General features: G+C 33.0%; 1 protein-coding gene across 7 annotated transcripts in view; it reads left to right on the top strand.

The window, feature by feature from the left end:
• LOC143197888 (uncharacterized) overlaps positions 1–24,875 on the top strand; it is a 533,325-nt gene that overhangs the window by 106,579 nt on the left and 401,871 nt on the right. For all 7 annotated transcript variants that reach the window (XM_076406675.1, XM_076406678.1, XM_076406674.1 and 4 more), the window contains exon 2: positions 18,733–19,623. In XM_076406675.1, the coding sequence (XP_076262790.1) occupies positions 18,733–19,623 (891 nt within the window). The remainder of the gene's footprint in view (positions 1–18,732; positions 19,624–24,875) is intronic.

Raw genomic sequence — 24,875 nt, 5'->3', positions numbered from 1 at the left:
GGTATACATATTAGGAATATAAGGTTCAAGACAAAAGAAATACTTCAAAATAATTTTATGTACACCTTTCAGTTGTTTTAGTAAACTCTAAACAAAAGTTATACTTTATATACAATTGTTGTCTTGAAAATTTTGACTACAAGTTCCGATAGTCTATGGCAGAACAACTGACCTATTCTTAGTTAGTTTACAGAAACTTTACTCTCTCTTTGGTGATCTTAAGCCCTGAATTGCACTGCTTGTGCAATGTTTGTCTTTCATAGCATAAATGGTTCCTAATTCTAATAATTCATGGCTAGGGGACTTTCAATCTACATTGATGATCTGACAGCTTGTACTGCGATATTTAGGGTGAAGCCCACTAAATTATGTCAACTAATGCTTTAACTAAGTACGGAACGGACTTTTCTTTATTAACCGAATTCGAAAAAGGAGGAGGTTCTATGTTCGGTTGTATATATTTTTTGAATGTATGTTCGTTGATTTCTTCCTTAATTATCGGCCGACTTTCATAATTATTTTTCTATTCGAAAGACTGCCGTTCCGAGGTGGTCCCGTTGGATCAGGATCTGTTCGGAGGAAGGGGGAAAATCGAGGGAAACGCTAAAATTTCAAAGGCACGTACAAAGTTTTCACATATTTTTTATCTAAAATAATCAGATATTTAGGTACAATGTTATTGCTGACCTGATGTGACAGAGAATCGGAAGTCGTTCAGTGCAAAAGCCATTCAGTTTGCTTTTTAAGCACTATTTATAATATATAAGACCTCGCAGAAATACTGTTGACGATTGATTTTATGATATAATTGTTAAAGCGTTTAGCTCCCAATTATAGGTCGCTCGTTCAATTTTCGGCACGGCCAGTAATTTTTTGTTTTTCTAGTTTAGTTAGAACATTGGTCAAATCACCTAGGCTAGTTAGCGGACCCCGGGGCCTGAAGCGCACTTTATTTTCAATCATTGTTTCTTTTTTCCTATTTTTCCTTATACAGGCTGCACCTTTACTTGGCCGACCTATTGTGATATTAAATAAAATTACGTTTAGATTATTTTTTAATTTTTATTGAGTTCCTTATTTATTTTTTAAGCCGGTTCGATTTTTTTGTAAAAAATATTTTATAAACTCGGAGAATGTATCTCATCTTAGTAATTAGCATTTCTCAAGTTAAAAAGAGACAGAATAAAATCTGATGCGTCCGACTATGTAACCAAATCGTTCTATAAAATTCGATTTGTGTTGGTACTGGTCGACACCGACACCATATGTCAATGTAAATATGATAATAAGTAATGTTGCTATAATAAGTAATGGAACTATCGACTCTTTAATAATTGACTACTTTTTACTATCGACTGTTTCAGTCGCTATTTTTGATTCGACTGATTTTACTACTTTTTACCAGTCGACTGTTTTTAGTCGCTATTTTCGTTCCGACTGGTTATGTTACTATTTTCTATCGACTGTTTGAGTCGTGTACTTTTAGATACTATTTTTGGTTCTGCTAGTTTCATTCGACTGATTTTTAACGTTCTGGCTCTGTCGTCCTAGCCACGACCTTGACAAAAATATACCCAATTTATAGTTACATAGATTTATATGTAATATATATACTTTTATGATTTTTTTGGTAGTTTGCTTGCAAATAACAATAATGTATAATAATATAGCAGCATTTTGGATCGATATTTTTCAATATTGTTAATGTAATAGGGTAAAAAGATTAAAATTGTGAATGATAAATAGTAAAATACTTTGACTGCTTTTAATGCAATAACAGGTTATATTTCGATTACTCTCTTGATTTTTGAAAATTATTTCCGTTCGGTAATAATTAAAGCATTTACTTTATTTAAAAAAGCTCTAGTTGCTATTGTGCGATCATTTTTAATTATGGTCATGGATTAGTTTTCTTTTCTATAATTAGGTATATGTTTAATTATTATTTAGTATTTATGGTTACTGCGCATCTTTAGTTTTTAGGTTTTGTTTAAATTCTATTGTATTGTCTATATTTATTATGGAATTAATTCAAAATAGCAATTAACATATTAAAATTCTATAAACCATTTGTAGGGTATTATTCCATTCCATAGAAAAAGTAAAATTTTTTTTTATATCCACAAACCATTCAAATATAAAAGTACTTCAACTTCGTTTAAAATGAAATTATTATTTGCATGTTAATATTATTCAGTAATTATTTATTTTCTTTTCTTTTTTAAAGTTAATAGGTGAAGGCATTTGTACATATCTGTCTCGCTTATACTACCGTTGGAAAATATAAGCACATATAAAATTAACTGCTCCAAGCAATTATCTCCGTCCTTTCCTCTGTCACAATTTATACAGGAAAGGGTTCGGACCTCTTCGTCTGACATCACGAATTGAAATAAACAGCCGGCCCATGCATTTGACTGAAGATAGTAATTACTATTTTCAGTCGATAGTTTTTTGACTATCAACTGTTTCGACTGTTTTGCGACTATCGACTGTTTAGACTTTTTTCAGTCGATAGTTCCCAACGCTAATAATAAGTAAACTCATGTCATCTCTATTTATGACGTCAAAACATCGCAATGTTGCCACATCTAAATTTGACTTTTAGTTTATTTTAGCTTTTATATATAACAACATTCTAATAAATAATGAAACAAAAAAATTATAAAATATAATTTATTTTAACATTATAGTACATCACATGCATATATTATCGAGAGACTTGAAATACAATTAATTATACAAACACAATAGTTTTTAGGTTACGGTTATTTTATTATATTTACACTGAACTCTTTTCCAAACCACCTATTGTATCCTCTGGACTAATCGACCTAATTACAAATTGTATATACAAGTAATGTATTTTAGTTTCATTAGAGAGTCTCTTTACCTTTTTACGTTCAGTTCTTGCTTCCTTCGTTGCTGTTTCCTTGTCAAATCACTCCTATTCCATCACAGTCACCGTATTTCTCCTTAGTTTTTTCTGTTACTATTTGTGTAACTTTTCTTGATGCAAAAGAGTTAGCATTCATTCTTTTCTCGTATATTTGTATCCAAATTTTTATATACATATTGAACAATTACACACATTATATCTATGCACATAAATCTTTCATACTCTACAATAAAATTTTGTATAATTTTATTATAAACTCACCTTTAGTTCTTTCCACTCTCATCTCCCTGTCTTGATATTGTCAACATTGGATCATAATCCCATTCTGAGCCACTATTCAAGTCCATAGCTAAGCTGCTAATTTATAATCAACAGTATTTCGCAATTCCACCATTTGTTAATTTCTTCTTCTGTTTGTCTTTTGAGCGTTTAGTGATTAATATCTGTATGCAAGGAATAATCTGATAATACTAAAGGAAAACTGTTGTTTTACTTAAAAAATTTTCAAAATTCTTGCAAAAACTTAACTGGTTTGTACATGTATACTTTGCATTTTCAGCTATAGATGTTGCAGATCAATACATGCTTGAACCTAATAAACTATCTGATTAAAACATCATATCGTGAGATTGGGCACATGTTGATAGTATAACATTCAAGAATGATCGATTTTGTATTTGTTTCCCTTTTTTTCTTGAGTTTTGAACCCAGTAAAGCATAATGTCTAAACTTATTTCTAAACTTAAAGCAGTTAATTTATATTTCATAATCAATATGCTATTTAAATCAAATGAATTACAACATCAATTATCTAAGTTAAACGAATAATAATATTTATCCTGTCCATAAAGCAAGATTGATTTTCATCAAACTCAGTAACGTGACTGGAGCATCACAGAAAGATTTATTAATGACCAAGTAACGACTCGATATTAATATCCGATCGTCTGCCCCATGATGACTGTCAGAAAACAATATAACGCACAATCACATTCTAATTGGGAAGGTGTAATTGTTGTTTTATTTGCTTGATTTTTGCCGCCGCTATATCGCCCGTCGGCTGAACGTATGAAGCCTCAGTGTCAAGGTTATTAAAGATCGGCATACGTCCGTCCATCTTGTGACCGTAGCTCTCCTAACAAGGATTCCTTTCTGTTAAATTGTTCTTTTTGTTTTACACCATCGCTTGTCTGCTGGTAATCGGTCTTGCGATGCTGGTATGTTAATAGTTGTTTTGTTTTTTTTTTACCAGTACAGTTTAAGTTACATCATCAATAATAGTTCCATATATATACGCATCGGAAACTATACAATTATATGACTAATTTTTTGTAAATTGGTAATACTACGTTATCTTCTTAATCATTACTTTTCAAGTACATAACAGGTCAATTGAAAAGTCCCCGGCCTGACGCATGGAATAATGTTCATTGACTACCTTCAAAAAGGTAGAGACTATTACAGCGTTATTGGACCAAATCACCGAAAAACGGCCGCATTTGAAGAAAAGGAAAGAGCTGTTTCACCAAGACAATGCACCATGTCAAGAATCCATGAATTGGGCTTCGAGTTGCTTCGTCGTCCACCGTATTCTCCGGATCTGGCCCCCAGCGACTATTTCCTGTTCTCGGATCTCAAAAGAATGCTCGCTGGGAAGAAATTTTCGTCGAATGAACACGTGATCGCCGAAACTGGGGCCTATTTGGAAGCAAGGGACAAATCGTACTACAAAAATGATATCGAAAAGTTGGAGGGTCGCTAAAATCAGTGTATCACCCTTGAAGGGAATTATGTTGAATAAAAAAAAACTAATTTGCCAAAAAATGTTTTACTACGGTAGGCCGGGGACTTTTCAATTGATCTGTTATAACATACCACAAATAGAAAATGTTATTATTTTATAAATCACTACATAGTATAAAACAAAGTCGCCTTTTCTGTCCCTATATCCCTATGTGCGCTTAAATCTTTAAAACTACGCAACGGATTTTGATGCGGTTTTTTTCAATAGATAGAGTGATTCAAGAGGAAGGTTTATATGTATAATACATGCATAATATAGTAAGGCAACATTGCTAATTTTAGAGGTTTCTAACGTGATGTCGTAAATTAACCTATTTTTTTAGGCTTATTTAGCAATTAGCAAAAACGCTGCCTAACCCTACGAGTTAGATCAAATTAATGTACTACAGTATTGTACACTATAAAAAGGTCTACAAAAAAGTCCGCGATGGTATATGTTTATCTTTTAGGGATAACCCACATTAACCATTTTTATTGTTTACTTTTTACGTGAGAAAATGGCTTATTTACGAAGCTATTTTAAGCAATACGGCATTAATCCTTATCGAATTAAATACCTTAAATACACTGTGCAATTAATATAGATCAATATGGTTCCTTGCAGTATGTAAATTAAACAAATATTTTCGGAGATATTACAAATTTAAAATTTGCGTTTAAAAATGTGTAATGTAATAAAAATTGTATGAATTTAGATATTCCAAAGATAGCAGGAAATCTTCATAGTAAGTATAGGGGAAGAGGAATTGTTTTACTCCAAATTTAATGCGAGCAGGCCAAGGGCAGTAATGAATGAACCAAAAATACTGTATCGATTTTAATCATGTTTTCATTGAGTGACATAGGCATACATATTTTATGCCCGTGCAAAGTCGGAGCGGGCCGCTATGTTTTTATATACAACGTTCATATTTTTTCTGTAGTGTATTTAATTTAGTATCAGCATTGCACCCGCGCGAAGCCGGGGCGGGTCGCTAGTATAATATATATATATACATATATATATATATATATATATATATATATATATATATATATATATATATATATATATATATGGGGATGTTGTGCGAGAAGTAATGTCAACATAATACAAGTATTTCATAATAGAGTCTTGATATATATTGTGGATGCACCTACATAGCATAAGAATAATGACTTCCATCGAAGCCTTCAGATTTCATGTTCCATTAATTAGACATGAGGAAATACTCCACTCACACGTGTGCAATTGCAACAGAGGCTGCAATTCTTGGGTACCACTGAATTAGAATGGACTTAGGTAGAAGTAAACCGTGTGAGTGTGCTACTGAAATAGTGAGTGAAAGACGGTGAAAAGTGTTACTAACTCTTGGTTTATTAGAAACAAAGTACTTGTATAAAGTCATTGTAGAGACAAATTGTAAGTTAATCGGCAATGACTGTTAATAATATATTAATAAATTTTTACAAAACAACCTTTAAGAGTAACTCTGGATTCTACTGAGGTATTTCGATTCACTTGATTGATATTTTTATTACCCATGATAAGTTACAAAAACTAAAAAAAAATATTAATAATAAAATTAATTACTTTCATATTATTTTACTTAAAAATATAAATTATTTTTTGAATGATATTGCTGGCTTAATCTTATTGTAATATAAACCAAACTCATATATGTAGACACTCATAACATAGACTTAGTTTCTTGAACAACCAGGGCCAAGATCAATAGCGCAATATAACATTTCCTTCTTAAAGAAAAGACGAAACGTCCGCCAGTTGTTATTCTTAATAGTACTGTTTTTACATAATTGCTGTTCCTGTATGGAATTGTTTTCCAAATTTTGGTGATTCCAAATTTTAATAGTCTGCGAAAGAGAAGCTGAGCTATTGCAATCTTCCTTTGGTGACCCAACACCCTTAACTGCAAGTCCTAATTCCAGTAGATTATGTTAGTTCACACTAACTTCAATTCGTCCTTACAGGTCTTGCACCTTGGTCTGCGTTCGTTGTGTCAGAGATTCATGGACTAGGAGGGTTTTTCCAAATATAGATCTCCTAATTATAATAGTTTTTAGCTAGCTTTATAGCTTCAAGTACGGTACTTTTGCCACAATTCGGCCTAACTGTGTCAAGAAATACTTCGGATAATTGCCAACTATTATCAATTCAACATTAGTCTTCTTTTCTCCATAATATGTTTGCTATTTTCGTGATAAATAAGTTAAACTCAAAAGTCAATAGCCTTATGCTCTCCTTGGAATGCTACTGAATGCGCCAGCTACCAGCTATAAAATGTATATATGTGGTTTTAAAATAAAAACTTCTATTGTGCTTTAATATTATATTATTTTACTGAAAAAGTGGTGATTTTTTTTAAGAACATTGCAAGCAATACTGCCGATTCAATATCATTCTAATAAACCAAATCCATATGTCTAAACATTACAGTTTAACATAAATACGTTTCTTGTTTTCCGTTGACAGCAACTGGGACCGTATAAGTCGATCAATATAGTGTTGGTATTATAATTCCATGTGCAAAATCGGCTGATTTTTTTGTTGCCTCTGTTCAATATTTTTACTTCGGTCGTGATTTTTCCTCGTTTCTGCAGTATTTACTATTTTACTGATATATTCATCATGGGTTCACTTAAGTCGTACTCTGGTCCTATTTCTGTTTCAACCTCTCTTCTTAAACGCTCTCAACCTATCTTGTTTACCCACATATTGATACGATTGGTCATATTATTTTATATATTTCGATTTTTGTTTTGATTTGTATATCCTTTCTTCTAATTAATTTTTTATACATTTTAAATTATATATATGAAGCAAACACACTTTTCGGAATACTTAATATTTATAATGAAATGATGAATACTTTGAATAACACTTAATTTGGTTTCTAAGGAAATTTGTTCATTAAAGACGTAGTTTCAAGCATTTACAATGGGTCACAATACTTTATTTTGGACCAGTTGGATTATTGCTTCGTTAAACTTGATAACAGTACAGAGTAACAATGATGGCCACAATTCTTAATATTTACATATCACTCAATACGTCCAGAATGTAAATTATAAAACAGCTTTAGGCATGATTCAACATTATTTATTTACCCGTTACCCTTTAATAGATACATTCGTGTAGTTATGCATTTAGTTCAGCGCTATGAGGTTCATCTTGATTTTTCCTTTGTATTTCAAAATTTCGGAGAATCTGAAAAATTATGGCTTTTTCTGGAGCATTCTTTTTTAAGCAATAGTCATGGAGAGAGTATGCGGTAACTCTGAACTTTATACGGTGGGTGGCAAAGCAATTTGTTCATCAAAAGTTGTTTCACTAAATCTATAGTATGTTAACTGTTAAACTAAATCTCAATTCTTTATGGAATATTGATTGAAGTGTCGTTTGATGGCTTGGCTTAATATTTGGTTTGGTTTAGGAAGCTGAGGAGGAAAATTAGGTTTTGTTTATCTTCAAAACTTTTGTGATATTGAAACAATTATATAATATACTTCATTTCATTGATAATTATGTTCTATATATAATCTCTTTTGGGTTAAATTTTACTTAGGGGATACCGTAAGTTTGACAGTATGCATTTCAACTTACAGCTCAACTAACTATGGAACAGTGTTATGGAAGGCAGAACATTTCCTATCTTTCCTGTTTGTTGGAACAAGAACGTGATGAAAGGTTTTGTAGGTAGTTGTTGTCAAACTCAGATATCATAATTTTATTAGCGACTGTAAGTTAATAATAATAGCAGTGTTTGATTAACTGATTTTTTTGAAATTTGAGAAATAGAAGTAAAATTAATAGCCTCGCAATAATAGCTAAGTAATTTCCTGTATAAGTTAATATTGATTTATTATAAATGGAGTATTAACAAAGTCAATTATTTTGTTTTCTTTAATGGCGAATATTCCAGACTTTCAGTACAAGCTTTACAAGGGTTTTTCGCTGTGGTTCGCGTACTTTTCGCTACAGTTTGACAACTGACTCATAAATGAAAATGTTTAATGATTCAGTTAAGGTACAAAGGGAATGAATCTAATCGAGATTAGAAAATTACCGAAATCGCATGCAATCTCCCTCAACAGCACGTTTCCAATTTTCTAATAAGGACATCCTGAAGTAAATGTCACGACCAAACCAACCCACTTAACCAAATTACCTTGCTGCTTAATCCCTTTCGATGATGCTGGGCGTTTTACGCTCCCTCCTCTTTGTTATACAAGAACAAGATGCCGGTGAAAATAGGGTAGGACTGGAGCTATGGCATCCACAAGCGAATGCATTGTGCGGATATTGATCTAGTTGGGGCTGTAATAGATTGTCGTGAGTTGGTATATGCAATTTAATTAAGTATTATTGACCACATTCAATTTGTGTTAATCTTTTCTTTTAATTCATATGGTTATTATAGTATTTTCAATAGTTTTAGCTATTTCTGTGGTATTTAGTCATCGAAAAATTCCGAGATTCATTAATTCAACTTCGTGCTAGTCATATTAGTTTCTTGTGGCATTTTATTAGAGCAATAATTGTTAATAACTAGAGGAATAAAAATAAACTTTGCATTCGCCAAAATGTCAACATACATTTTTTGATATCTTGGTAAGATAATCTTACTCTATGCCTTAAGTAAGACACTAATATATATTTTCTTTTATTAATGATATCTTCTTAATGCGGTATGAATAACGAATATTTTTTTTGTAAATTCTATATTTTATTAGAAATGGTATACATTCTTTAAACGATTATTATTCCATTTACCACATTTATTCTATATTTCTTATCGAAACATGTAAATCGATACCTACGCCTTTTTATTTCAAATAATATTCACTATATTATATTTCACCAGTTTTAAGCAGTACTTTTTTTAAAAGTGTTGATTTGTAAACTTATTCGTTACATATATTTAATGGGAAAGTATGTCAACAGTGTGATGTATATTAAAAACAAATATCATTCATTTGCGATGCAGTATCAATTACATTCTATATTTAAACTCGACAATATTATTCACTTTACATATTAAGTGTCAGAATTAATTTGTTGCGTTTTCTAAAGAAAACGTTTTTTTATATGAAATTTGAAGAGTAGTTGTATGTTATTAGCTGTAACTTTTAAAATTTTTTGGAAAGTAATATCGGATTTTTTTCTTTGCATCTTAAGATGTTAGTTCGTGGCTCATTGACGTTTACAAAAACGTTGCCGTTGTCTATTGATTGATTAGTGGCCAACTTAGACATCATTTAAGAAGATTTTCTGCTCTTGACCAGCCTGATTACAAATACGACTGAGATTTTTTTCATGTCGTATTTTACAGTCTTTAAGTACAATCAAAATATTTGGAACAATACATTCAAGTGATTCATGGTGGATCACATCTTCAGAAGATCAATATTTCACATTCAGTCAATGTTTTATCACCGATGTTTGCCGTTGAAGCAGTAGTTTAGTAACTCTTTATATCAATCCTAAAGTTCTAATCCCAAAAATTTTGATCAAAACCTGGTCGTTCAATTCAGAAACAGGAAATCCACAAACGTCATCCAGATTTCGCGAATCATAGTCAAAATAATTGATTGTTCTTATTCAACGCGGATGGGAACATTCATATATTTATTTCCATGATCTTGATAGCTATTATATATATGACATATAGAAAATCGCTTCATTAAGTCCGGAGTATCGACAATGGCACGCAACACCTTATTTTGGAACCGCTGAACGATATCTACATTAGGCTCTATAATGATACCCGTGCCATTGATCAACTGGGTTTAAGCATCGCTTCGTCCGTCAATACTTTGTTACCTAATGATAAATTGAATTTGCGTTTGCGCAGACAGTACTTAGATATAGTTTAAGACCATTTTGTTTTCGTTTAGCAAGTATGTGCTTCTTCCAAGTTAGGCCTCGATCTAGATGCATGATAAAGATATTTAGCATACTTCGCTTACACGAATTGACAATTATTGATATTTACTGGCTTAAATGCGCCATATTTTATAATGATATGTTTTGAAGGTTCTCTAATGCTGTTGTTGGAAGTTTTTTTTATTATTTAATTAATATGTTGTTACTAGTCATTTCCGTCTAAGCTACAATTTGTCTTTATTATAACTTAAATCTAGGTATATAACTAGGAGCACCCATGGGCTCTAACTCATTCTGGTGAAATAATGTTTATACATGTTACTGCTGAATTTTTTAATAAATTCACCTCACTACACAACACTACACAAGATCAGATGGTTTGATTCTTTTGAGTATGTGTCATGTTCTGGTGTTATCCAATAGTTGTAATATTTCAATATTCGTGTGAGAATGGAGTCTTTCCTCATGCCCCCTTGCAATTATCTTGATTTCTTGACTGACTGTGGGTATCTGAAGGTCTCAATGTAATCAGTCCTATAGTATTTGGGTGCACCCACAATACCTCTCAGAACTTTGTTCTGAAAAATTTGTATTTTATGTATGTTACTCTTTGCAGAACATCCCCATAATTGGACTCCGTATGTCCATAAAGGTTTCAATATTTAGTTATATAATAGCAATTGATTATGTACTGATAATTGTGATTTTCTTCCAATTAGCCAGTACATTTTCCTATATTTCAATTCCAGTTCTTTTCTTTTCTTTTCTATATGTTTCTTCCAGCAAAGTTTTGCATCAAGATTCATTCCGAGATATTTAGCGTTGTTGCTATATGGAACGATGGTATTATTTAATGTTGTGAGTGCTTGTACGGTCTGTTTATAGGTGAACTGCACATGTACAGATTTACTTTCATTAATTCTTATTTTCCAAGCTTGTATCTAATTATTTATATTGTCACTTGCCTGTTGTAATTTTCGTGAGGCTTCTTCACGCTATAATCGCAGTATCATGAGCAAATGTAGCTATCGTAATATTGGAAGTTTTTGTGATGCTGAGACTGACGTGTTGTCTACCTATGTTTGTACAGTAGTGATTCTTGTGGTCGCTAGGTTAGCTGTATATAGGAGATACAATATCGGACCCGGCATATTGCCTTGTGGAGCTCGTGTATATATTGTAATCCTTTAGATGTGATCCATGACAAAAAAATCATCATTTTATTTCCACATACCTTCTATTGAAGATTGATGTGAAATGGTATGTGTATTTTTTAATAATTTTCATCCATAAAAAAATAACTATATTGAGAACGACAATATAATTGCCTAATTTGATTTAATGAATACACAGAAGCAACCCTTTTTATGTTCGATTATGGATACAAAATAAGGAATAATATTAAAATTAATTGACAATATATCTATTTAACTTTTTAATTTAAATGTGCGCGTTTCTGTATATAGCCAAATCAACTCTGAAGCTTGTATGTATATGAATTATGAAATATGAAAAGTGTTGAAAACAGTATAATTTAACAAATTATTTATTTTAACATTTGGAAAGTAACAATGACATATTATAATAACGGTAATTGGTTTTTTCTATTTTATTCCAGCATGTGCATACTGTTTTTTGATGCCATAAGAAAAACGGCGATGTACATATTTCTTTTCGAACTTGCTTTGGAAAAGAAAAGGAAAAAGATAATTGCTGTAATTTATTAGCTTCAAAAAATATAAGTTTCATTTTGAATGATGTACAATTATTTTTATATTTTCTATATTTGACTTGATTGTAAGCGGAATGGCGTAATGAACAAACATATTTTTATCGTATCTTCTCAGTTAATCTTTATCAACTATTTAAGCATTGTATCTTTTTCAAATACAGTAATAAATACGTTAATAAGGAATAATTCGTTGAATCTTAAAATAAAGAAATTTTAACATTGAAAAGGCTTGAACAAATATCGAGAGATTTAGAAAATCGAAAAAGTTCTTTAAAAACGGCCCAGTACGTTCCAAGATACCTTAAATGTAGTCAATATTATTTTTCTATTTAAACAAAGCGAAGCAAGAACGTTAAATCAGTCGAATGAAATTAGTTGATACGAAAATTGTAACTGAAAGTACACGACTGAAACAGTCGATAGTAAAAAGAAGTCAAATCAAGCTTACCCAAAATAGCGACTAAAAGTAGTGGATTGAAATAGTCGAGTGTAAAATATAGTAAAACCAGTCGGACCGACAATAGCGACTGAAACTGTCGACAGTAAAAAGTAGTGAATTACTAACAATATATGGTCGTTTTCCCAACGCAAATTTTAATCTGTTTGAACGTAAACTAAACTGTCTATGTCTAAACGTCTCACTCATCACCACTATTAAGTCTTGACATAAGCAACCCGCTTCGTCTTCAAATATACAGTTTTCGTTGTCAGGCTCGTTAACAGTCACGTGATATAACACATTGCTCCCTAAGAAACGACCACAAGGATGTGGTCATTATCCCGTCCTAACAATTTAGAGTTGGAATTAAATGTTGAGTAGAACCTGTATTTTCGTTCATGAGTTTGCCTTTGTTTTTCTTCTAGATGACACTGTTTCCACCATATCTACATAAATTTCCATGGTGTCCCTGCACGGAATGGTTTCCTATATTTTGGTGACTCCAAAATCCAATATTCTACAACTGAGAAACTCAGCTACCACAATGTATCTACAATGGTAGTCGTTCACCCTAAACTGCATGGTTCCATCCAAATTCCAGTAGACTCTCTTAATTAACAGGAATTCAGTCCGCCTTTGATTGCCTTACACCCTGAACTGCTGCTTGTGCAGGTAATCCACGGACTAGGGGTGTTTTTCACAGCTTGAATGTTTTATAATTGGAATAGTTTATAGCCAGCGGTCTTTGAGCATCGTCAATCCACCTTCTGTGACCTTACAGCTTCTGAGATATGTACCTTAGATACTTTTTCTCGAACTTCACGCAACTGCATCAAGGAATGATTCTAGTCATGCAGGACGATTACCAATCCAACCTCAACTTTTCTTCTTTTCTAATTTGATTTCGTTTAATTCAATTAATTAAAATGAGAACAGCCTTATGGTCTCCACTTGATCGTACCAATTATGAAATATGAAAAGGGTTTAAATATAAAAATTATTAATTTACTTTTGAATGCTATTTTATTTCACGAAAGAGGAAATGATTTCTTTAACGGCAAACAAGACGACACTGGCGATTTAAATCTATTCGAATATAAACTGTCTAGATGCCTAAAAATATCTAGATGTCTCAGTCATCACCTATGTGTTCGTAGCCAGACTCGTTCAGTGTGGCGCGATATAATATATACAATTAAGTAACTTAACAAAATTCAACCATTAAAACACAAAATTGTAGCCTTGCCAACTTAATATAATAAGTTAAACACAATTTGTACGTTATGCAATTTGAGATTCCGCCGGTGTACCAGGAAATATCGTTTGAAATTTTTCATATTGTTGGTCCGCCATAAAGCCAGGTGTTGAAAAGATGGAATTGCGAGGTTTTAAATTCCTTCCCGTTGTGGCATTACAGGTACACATAATACAGTACCTGTTTTTATAGTTGTCGCAATAATGTTCAACAAAAGGCGAATGATTTACGGCCCGATGTGGTCTTTTTTTTCCTCCGCGACACGGCAACGGCGTGGGCAACGTCCTGTTAGTATGTGATGAAGTCGAACAAAAAGAAATAAATAAATTCCATCTGGCAAAATAAGTGGCGAAAAAAGGTTCCATTACAACAGCGAGGATTTTACGACGAAACTAACGCAATCGTTTCTATTACATAGTTGCTACATCGACATTAAAATAGATGTAGTTCATTAAGATTATAATTGCGATTGTTAAATACTTATTTGTTTTTAATTATTACTATGATTCACTTACTGAAGCTATTAGCACTGTTATTTTTCATAATTTATTACATATACATTTTAGTCAATTCACTACCATTGTGTTAGTGACTGATAATAACACAAGTATACACGGTTTTGTACCTGAGAGACCAAAAGATGTTTATAAGGTAATTTGTGGGGCTGAATCTAAATCACATACTATTTGTGACCACTAACGACCATTTATTGCATTAAAAGTATAAATCGGAAATGGACGGAGGTCGAACTGGGTCTTATACTACTTGGGATCTGTTTCACGCGTTGGGGACAAACACTAATCTTACCAACATTAAAATACGTGGTATCGCCCTTCGATTTTCGCTACATCTTGGTGTAGCCGCACTCCTTGCTCGTCGCTCGTGTCGCCCAAGTTTTGCGGGAAAAAATCAACATCTGGATGCAGTAAATTTATTTTTAGCGGCATTCGAACTTCAATCTTGTGGTAATTGTGCAACAAATTATCGATTCCGTGCTTGTAATTCAGTGATTTGTAGTTACCGATAAAGTTGTGACCAACACTTTGAAACGATGTTGATGCTGCTGCTTGACCAGGCGTTAAATATTTTGTAAAATTGATTGATTAATAAATAATGCGCTTCTTCCATAACGACGAAGTTCTCAAAGTATTTTTTACACTTAGAACCTAGACAAATTGGCAATGGATCATTGCCCGTATGTGAAACTGGCTGCGACATTGATGATATATCAGGATATTTATAATATCCTATTTCTTGCATTTATACCAACGACGTTCATCGAGCAAAAATAGCAATCATCTACATGAGTTTTCTTTTCTCTCTATAATGATAAAGTATACATATACATAGAAATACATATATACATATATACATATGTACATATATACATACATACAATACATACATGTACATAGAATATACACATACATAGAAAATGAAAAGTATACATACATTTCAGCAAATTACCACTTGTACAGCTTTGTTTTGTACGCGTTATAAAACAATTTAAGCACCCATGACTTGTCAGTGTTTACTACAGCAAAACTAAAGAACAACAAATACGTAAGTACTAAATATATAATCAATCTTAACAATCTGGGTGTCAACATTCAAAATTATTCTCATTTGCTCGGGTCCAAAAGGTGACACGATTATATTTTCTAAATCTTTCAAAGAATAGTGGTATCTTTGATAAAGTTTTGAAATTTAGTACCAAAATTCATAAGCTCAAATTATCGAAAAATATCGGTTAATTTTTTTTTTCAGAGTTAGGTTAGGTCCACCGAAAGAAGAGAATAATATACATTTTTATGCACTTCAACAATCCTTATAGCGTCACCAATTTATCGTAGAAACAAGATCTAATATTATTGTTTTCTTTCGACCCAAACATTTAAGCAATATATATTTGTTGTTCATTATGGAAGTGGCTAACTAGAAACAAATAAATATCTTCATATTTGCATAATCAGCCTCATTCCACCACGAGTCTTGGGAACGGTGATCGGAAAATTTTAATAAATTACCGCCGACAATCTCGAAACCGAAGAAACACAACACAACCCATTAATTAAAAGCGTTTTATAACACTTACGCGTAGAATAATGTAAGAGTCCCAGCACACTTTGGTGCATCACTAGATCGTCAGTCATATATCATGGCGCCCTCCCGCTGAAACTTTAACGAACCAAAGTAGACTGAACCAACATGAGAAAATGTTAATTGATAGGAATTCTCTCGGGCTCGCATGGATTTTTCTCTTTTAAGAAAATCTCCGTAACAGACCCATTAACCTATAAACTCGCCTATTAGGCTTATTAAATAAATTATGCGGTATTTATTATCACTGTCAGTGTCCGTACAAGATTCATGATATACGGTTTTGATAGAGGCGGCAATCTTATTTACTCTTAATCGTTGGCTGGTCAAATTTATACATCAGATCGGCAGTTAATCATTTGCGGAATTTGGAACGGTATTGGGCATTCATTATTGAGACATTGAACAGTTGCAGAGTCGCAAGTGTCAATGATTTATATCTCTTTATAATATTGTTTCAGGCGGTGGTAATATGACGGTGATTAAAAGATAATCTTAGCCGTATTGAGCAAAGTTATTAGCGACATTCTTAATCATTATTCATTAAAAACATTTAATATATTGTTACTAGTGGTTGCTGATTCATAATCACTTTGCAGTCTTTTTCTGTTAATAAATGAATTAAAATGGTTTGTTACTTATAGGCCTGTGTTATGCTGCATTGTTATACGAGGGTTGCTATTTATCATATGAACCTCAGCAGTACTAAATGTAGTTAAGGTTCATCTGACGTTTCCGATTGGAACTTTGACCTTTATAACCATGGCCTTCAGAACGTTTTGTCATTTGAGCACATTTTGTGTTTGTTACACTGGCTTGAAGACTTTGTCTCAGTGGATTTAATGGTGCCAAACGGAGTTCACTCACGTATACTTTCGTACTATGGTATTTTACAACGTTCGATATAGATTATACAGACATCCATCAGTCTGCTTCAACTATTGTCGATGAATTTAATTGTGATTGCAGTTTTCTCAAGGACAAAAGTCACGAAATTAATCCAAAATCAGCTGTCGTGTCAGAAAACAGTGATGCTTTACGCGAAATTATATTTCGTGATTGGCCGTGACTTAACGTGATATAGTCATCTTTGGATATTAATATGACGAGCATCACTAAAATATTACATGAAGCTAGGTATATATAAATCTACCCAACAAATTCTATTTTTTCAACAACGTTAATCTCTTGTTATAATATACCAAAATCTGGAGAATCAGAAAACTACAAGTTGTATACAATATGATTAGCTAAAAATTGCAAGTCATAAAGACTAGGTAAATATTAAATGAAATTATAATTACTAAAATAGGTAGTACATGAATGTAAACGTGTTTTTTTCATACCTCGGTCGAAAGTACGTACTCTAATAACAAGGAAGAAGGTTAAACGTTCCCTGTGAGAAGTACACCCGCGCCTTCTACAACGACGGGAGGAAGGAATTTCTTATGCATATTGATACTCGTAACTAGGAACTATTTATTCTGTCCAAAAAACAAATTATTTACCTCTGTCATTAACGTTGCTATCTCTAACCTTAAAAATAATCGTCAATGTTGTTTTGTCGTCATTCGATTCAATAATCCAGGAAAAATGAACAATAAGTTATCATCTAATGAATCCAGGGACAAGGAAGATGTTATACGAAATTTTGATGCAGAAGCGCGATTGATAATAAATACAGATACGTTGCCAAAGAAGTCTATTGATGTCAGGGGTAGGCATCAAAAACATGCTCATCAAGATTTAAAATTAAATTAATAACGTAATTTCGACCGGCTATGAAAAAAAAAATCGTATACACTACACGGGACAATCGTTGAAATTTCGGTCCTGCTCCTGCCGCAAAGTCGAGGGAATCATGACGGGCAGGGCCGAAAATTCAACTTTCGGCCCTTGTTGTGTAATATACTATTAGAAGTATTAATACTTATTATTAGAAGTTCAGTCTTAAATATACAAACTCAACTTTTGCGGACACATTATAGTTTTTGATATTATAAATATCTGTTCGTGAATTATGTTGAAGCCAATTTATTTTTAGCTAAGAAAACTCGACATAGTAACTCCAAACATGCCGACGTTTCATAATTAAATCAGTGTCTTCAAGAAACTAGGAAGCAACAGAATATAAAAGCATCATAACAAACTGTAATACATTATTTTCGAATTTTATTTTAAAAATATTAGTTGTTTTTCATCAGAATATACATCACTTTTGAAATATATTAAAATATATATAAAAAAAATTATGTTCTACATGAATGTTTCTATCAATTTTTATACACTGCTCTATCCGAAATTGTAAATACTACCAAACAGTTACTTTTGGGCGATGACAGAATTATCTTGTTGTTCAAAATCTCCTTTTGGGTCAGTTGCGGACCAATGTCTGCAGTTTTACTTGTTATTATAACCTAAGTAAAAGCCTGTTCAAGAAAAAAAAGATGAAAGAAGAGTGTTAAAACATACATATTTTTCTTTGAGGTTTTCACTAAGAATTCATTTGTCGTAGTGAAAAGAAATCATTATTGAAAAGACACGAAAAATATCGTTGAAACTTAAAGTTAGTAGTTACAAATATGTGATGATTAACAAAGGGTTATTTTCTTTCCAGGTTACACCAACGAGTCAGAGATCAGTAACTTACGACGAAGAATCATGGAGACCAACCACGGAAGATACTTCTTCAAGAGAAAAAAGCCCAGAGCCATCGACTTCCTCGACGATATCCACCAAATCGACTAGCAAAACGAAGAAGGTAAAGAAGTACCTGAAGAAATGTAAAAACGCCCTCAGCGTCAACAAGTCCAGCAGCAGCTTCGATTGCGAAACTTCCTCGCAGAACACCTCGTGGTACGTGGACCCTCGACTGCGGAATCTCGTCTGCGAAAGCGAGATTAATGAACTCGAAGAACAATTCGAGGAAGATGAAGTGACGCCGTTGGAGACCAGGAACGATATCAAGTTCGAGGTGGCCAGTATCATCCAGGTTAAAGGACCCGAAGGTTACGAGCCGACCAACGAAGGTGTGGGCACTGATACAGACCTAAGTACCAAGGAGACATCCTCGGAGAGCATCGAACACTTCGAGTCGGCCTTCAACAGTCTCCAGAGTGGAACCGTCACATCGGAGGACGGGGAATATTTCTCTCTGGAAGAGACACTGTATGTGGAGACGTCCGGTAAATATAGGCAAGACATTCCGGACAGTTTTAAAGACACAAACATGGGTGGTAACAAACCGAGCAAATTTTTTTCCGAGCTTAAAACAAAAAAAACGACGGATAACCAGAGAAGTGAGGAGGGGAGTTCGGATCAGTGCGGATTTTCGGGGAGAAATGACGGGTTGAACCGAGATAGTGGTATTGGGAGTGGGTCCTGCGCGAGTGAGAGTGAGAAGGATTTTGTCTCGCCCGTCTTGAAGAAATCGCAAGAGAGGGTTGATGATATGGTGATGGTGGAATTGTCGAGGTTGTGCGATAAGGAGAAGGGTGTTGCAAAAGTGGTAAGTCTATTGTTTATAGTTCTTGTAAAATGCTCAGCTATATCTTATTTCCATTTTATGTAAAAAAATACATGAATCAATATACTATGAATTTAGCAAATCAGTAAGTATTTTCTAAGCGGTTTTCTATTACAATATCTATATTATCCCTTTTAGAAGAAAAGCAAAATAAACAAAGTGAAATATAGTTAATGATATGTGGGACGTTTACATTAGTGTTTCATTAAACATGAATATTTAAATTTCGGGTTTCTTTTTTAGTATAGTAGCTCTATTAGTGAAATAGAACTGCTGTGATTGAAAAAAGATTTTGAAAAAAAATCATGCGTCTTATTGATTTTTATATGTACAGTATGAGTTGTTAGAACAGATTTATTTCTAATACTAGGTATCTGTATGGGAACATTCAATTATTTGCGAGAAAGCACGTTCTCCTGGTGTAAGAATTGTCTGTCCGTAATTCCTTCTTAAAGCAATTGCTTTACGCAAACTACCTTTGTGTGGTTAGTCTCTCTTGCTATTTTTGATCACGTGTGCATGTATCACATTTAATTTTATACGATCTGATGATCCAATATTCTGCTTTTCTCAAAATTGTTCAATAGTAAATGATCAATTTACCATAGCAAAGCTGACATTTTTTTCAATGTAGAGCACGGCAATGTTGCCGATATTGAAATAATAAGTACCTCAAAAATTAAATAATAGATAGTTCGAGATGCAGTTCTATAAGGGCTCTGAAAAATCGCTTGAGAAACATCTGATATATTTTCAGATGTACTTAGATTACAAATAACTAACCATGTAAGTTCGCGTGTCTTTTATACTATCCCGTGGTAATAAAACATAGCGCCGAGCTCCATTAACGAGAAACCGAATCCTAGTAATGTCCCTCCATCTAACAATGCGGCTTCCAAAATGCCCGACGGCATAAATCATTTTGCCGGAACCATTTTCGCAGCCGCGGGAACAGAGCGGTGGAGGAAGGGGAAGAAGGTCTCTCGTTAGAGAGACACCGACGCAGTAAATGGCCACAATTGATACACCAACTTATAATGATCATCGTGACTGAGAACAGCGCAATATGTCACTTTTACTGACCGTGAGAATTTCGCGAAGGAATATACCAGTATTTTTCTCTAACGGAATAATTTTTTATCAATATCGGGAGAAAATAATCAAGATATTTTGTAATATTCCTCGATAATTTTTACGAGGGACGTTCAATAAGTCGTCAGAAAATCTAAGAGATGGTGTTTCTGGCATCGAACATAGTTCCATTGATTGATTTTAGCAATTACTAGTGATCGCCCTGTGGTCGAAATTCGACCACAATTTATTAAATTAATCATTTTGTTCTCTAAATAACGTAGAGGAAATGATTCAGAAAGTCTATGTTAATATTCTCAAACTAATTACAGTAAGATATGTCTGTAGGTTGAAATAAATGCGAACTATGTTAAGAACTTCACTCACTAATCTTTTTTAAAATGAATTTAATTAAATTTAATTTCCAACTAGTTTTAATAATCAACAGAATGTTAATAAGTTTAAATTACTGTACCACTGAACATTTTAACAAAATTATCATTAGTAATATTACTTCTAGAAATGTAAAAACTTCAGAGCTTCAAATATAAATATATGTGACATTTATTTACTTTTATGTCATTGTAGCAATGTTCGTCTGGTCAGTTGGAATGTGTGGCTGTCGATGTGATTGTTTGTCCCAACATTCACAGAGAACTGAAAACACTGGTTGAATAAATACTTGTTTATTTCGATGTTGAATGATACATGTGGTCGACGGGAGAATGACAGCATATTAGGTTAGGTAAAGGAAGTGTACGGTAGCGTTGTGGAAGTAGTACTATTACAAGGGTGTAGAGAAAAGAAAAGAGAGCGAGACGTTTTTTTTCTTTTACCAGATTGACCAGCTAGAACCAAATGGACTTCGCCTGATGTCGCTTCGGGTACGGGGTATGATTGTTTTGCGGGTGACACCTGCGCTCCGTCGAGGGAGACTGGACGGACAAGCATTTTATACAGCGTCGCTTTCTGTGGAATTGGCAGTTTACTTTTTCTGCAGAGTAGTGGAAATAGTAGGCTGTACACGCCATTTCCTTTGCAAATGGCGTGCTGTATTTGGGCTGACCATTATAATCTGCGGTCGAACTGGCGACCGAGGTATGAACATTTCTGGAGCGATGGGATAGGGACTTTATCGATTTGGAGGCGATAGGCGAGGAACTCCTTTTTGCGGTGGAACAGAATAGCCTGAGTTTTGCTCTGTTTTATCTATAGCCACCAGAATTTGTACCACGCTATCGTTTGATTCAGCTGTCTTGGAGTATGTTACGAATAGCGTCAGGACGGTAACCGGTTGTGAAGAAAGCGGTATCATCTGCATAAAATGCTTTGTGGGAATGTTTGAGGAGCGGGAAATCAGCCATATAAACGTGTAATAGAGCTGGCGCTAGTGGAGCACCTTGCGGGACTCACAGCGTAAATCTGTTCATGAGAGGAGACCATGTCACCTATCCTCACTTGAAAGGACCTACCGTCCAAGTATGAATCTATCAGGGATATTAGATCTTTCGATAGACCTAGCTGTTTCGCCTTGAATATTAGACCGTGGTGCCATATTTGATCGAAAGCTTTGGAGACATCTAAGCAGATGGCTACAGTTTTTCAACATTTTATCAGTGCCTGGTGTATTGCTGCTGCGACGCGAGCAGCTTGATGGAGGTATGAGTGTTTAGCGCGGAACTCGAATTGTTTGTTCGGGATTATATGATGTGCGTCTGTAAAATCCTTTAAAGCGTTTAATATCGCTTTTTCGGCACGTTTGGAGAGAGCGAGATGTCGTCGTGGTGATTTTTTTATAGGCGGGAACTACAAGCGTTGCCAAACTTTGAACTTTCTGTAGGTGAATGCGTGGTGGCCGAAAGGGTCGTAGCGGTCGCTACATAATAAACAAAAACATGGAATATTAAATGAAGTAATACTTATTTGTATATTTTTTAATTAAAATTGTTCTTGTTTTAATTAATATAATTAGGCACTTTATTTTTTACAATATAGAAATTATATTAAAGTAATATCAAAATATCTATAATCATTTAATAAACTACTTACTTTTCAAAACTTAGGTCTATAAAATAAATAACTAAAAAAATGATAAAATTTCTAAGAATAAATTGTCAAATACTTACTTAATTAATTATTTGTCAGCGGTTTAAAGTATTTGTCATATTACTGTTAATAATTCATAATTTCTTCTACTAGTCCCATCTAATAAAATTTTGTAGTTAGTTTAATTTTATCTACATATTTTAATTACTTAAGTTATATATTAATATAATTTTTATGTTTTATATATATATTCTACTATTTTCTTTACCTAAGTTTTTAAATAAACGCCATCGTTATTTACTTATTTTTTCAACTATTGAACCTTTAGAACGATAGCTGTCATATTTTTTTCCTGTCAGTAATTCTTTTATATGATACTTTTATGTTATGTCATCATTTTATGTAATATTCTAAAACTTCACTATTGTAGACAACTCAATTTTAATTTGTCTTCTATGACTTTCGTTAATCTATTACTTTTTACTTTGCTTTGTGTCCTATATGCGGACTAAAAACTCATCAACAAGTGAGAAATTACAACTCTATAAACTATTTTATTACTTGCAATAGTTGGTTACTGCTTTGTTGCAAAATGTATTTGAATTTCAGAGGAATCTGGAATTAGATTAAAAGTTAATACCAATAGAATTTACAGAGATATTTTTTATCTAAATTTTACAATTACCTCTAATACAACGATATACTATGTCTCTAGAATCTTATTAATAATTACCAGTTCTTAAGCAAGTTTTTCTTAATTGCTCTGAGTTCGCACTTCCGCAGACAATTCTTGTTATTCTAGAACTTTGTCCATCGTCATTAGGATGGATATTTTATTACATTATTTGTAAGAGCAACAAATTGTTATGATATGAAATTTTCAATTCTAAAACTCGTCAAATCAAACTAAAAAATCTCGCAAAATAACATAATGATCACAACAACAGATGAAACGAGAAGGTTACTAAACCCTTGAGACAATGGGCCATTTAGGAATGCCTCTGAAGAAGGTGCATAGAGAAAATTGATCGACAAGGTAACGACCAAAGTATTTTGCAATACACGATAAATATTCTTCTTGAAAAAGGAATGATAATAACTGGATAATGAACTGAAAAATAATAACTTATATGTTGTTATTGCAATTGCTGAGGGATTCACAGCTGATGGATTATTTCAGATGGATTTTTTATTTGCGTGGAATTCATGACTTTTGGGGCACGATTAACTAGTTGAAACTTCGTTGCTTGTCCCAGCCTCTATATTTGCAGGAACATGGCTGCGTGTAATTTTTTTCCGTCTTTGAACCATATATAATCTTAATAGTGAACCATTGAATAAGCAAAATCCCAAAAAGAAAATTCAACTGTTTTGGAAACGGATAATAGATATCTTATATATAAAAATGAATCGCAAAATATGTTCCTAAGCGCATAACTCAACAACGCCTGGACCAATTTGGCCAAATCTTTTTTTAAAATGTTCGTTGAAGTTCAGGGATGGTTTTTACGACGAGAAAAATTAGAATTATTGCTGGAAAAACCCTAAAAATAGCCCTTTTTGTTTGAATTTGTTTCGTGTATCAGTTGACAATTCATCTGTCATCTGTCAAAAGTCATCTGTAACAGACAACTTTTTTTTTTTTAATTTGATATGACTTGAACTCAAATCCTTTTAATCCGTACGAATTGTTTTATTTATTTAAAATTTTTTATTTGTTTAAAATTTAATTCAAATTTTAAATAAATAAAACAATTCGTACGGCTTAAAAGGATTTGAGTTCAAGTCATATCAAATTTAAAAAAAAAAGTTGTCTGTTACAGATGACTTTTGACAGATGACAGATGAATTGTCAAGTGATACACGAAACAAATTCGTATATCGTGTTTTGTGCAGAGTGTTTAGTTAGTTAGTGTTTGTTTAGTTCGTGATTAGTGAAAAAATAATTTATATTTGATATGCCTCCTATAAGACGAAGCAATTTAGGTAGAAGAACCAGAAATGCTATAAACCAAGCTAATTACCGATCTAATCGTACTGCACAAGAACGTGACGACGGAAATGAACGTGAAAGAATTCGGATATCACAAACGCGTGAAGCGCGAGCGCGACATTCA

The sequence above is a fragment of the Rhynchophorus ferrugineus genome, unplaced genomic scaffold, assembly GCF_030347505.1.
Source record: "Rhynchophorus ferrugineus isolate W39M unplaced genomic scaffold, kcgeb_rfMv2 rfM6, whole genome shotgun sequence".
In the NCBI taxonomy this organism is placed as follows: domain Eukaryota; kingdom Metazoa; phylum Arthropoda; class Insecta; order Coleoptera; family Curculionidae; genus Rhynchophorus; species Rhynchophorus ferrugineus.
The sequence above is the reverse complement of the archived record's forward strand: the minus strand, read 5'-3'. Positions and strand labels throughout refer to the sequence as shown.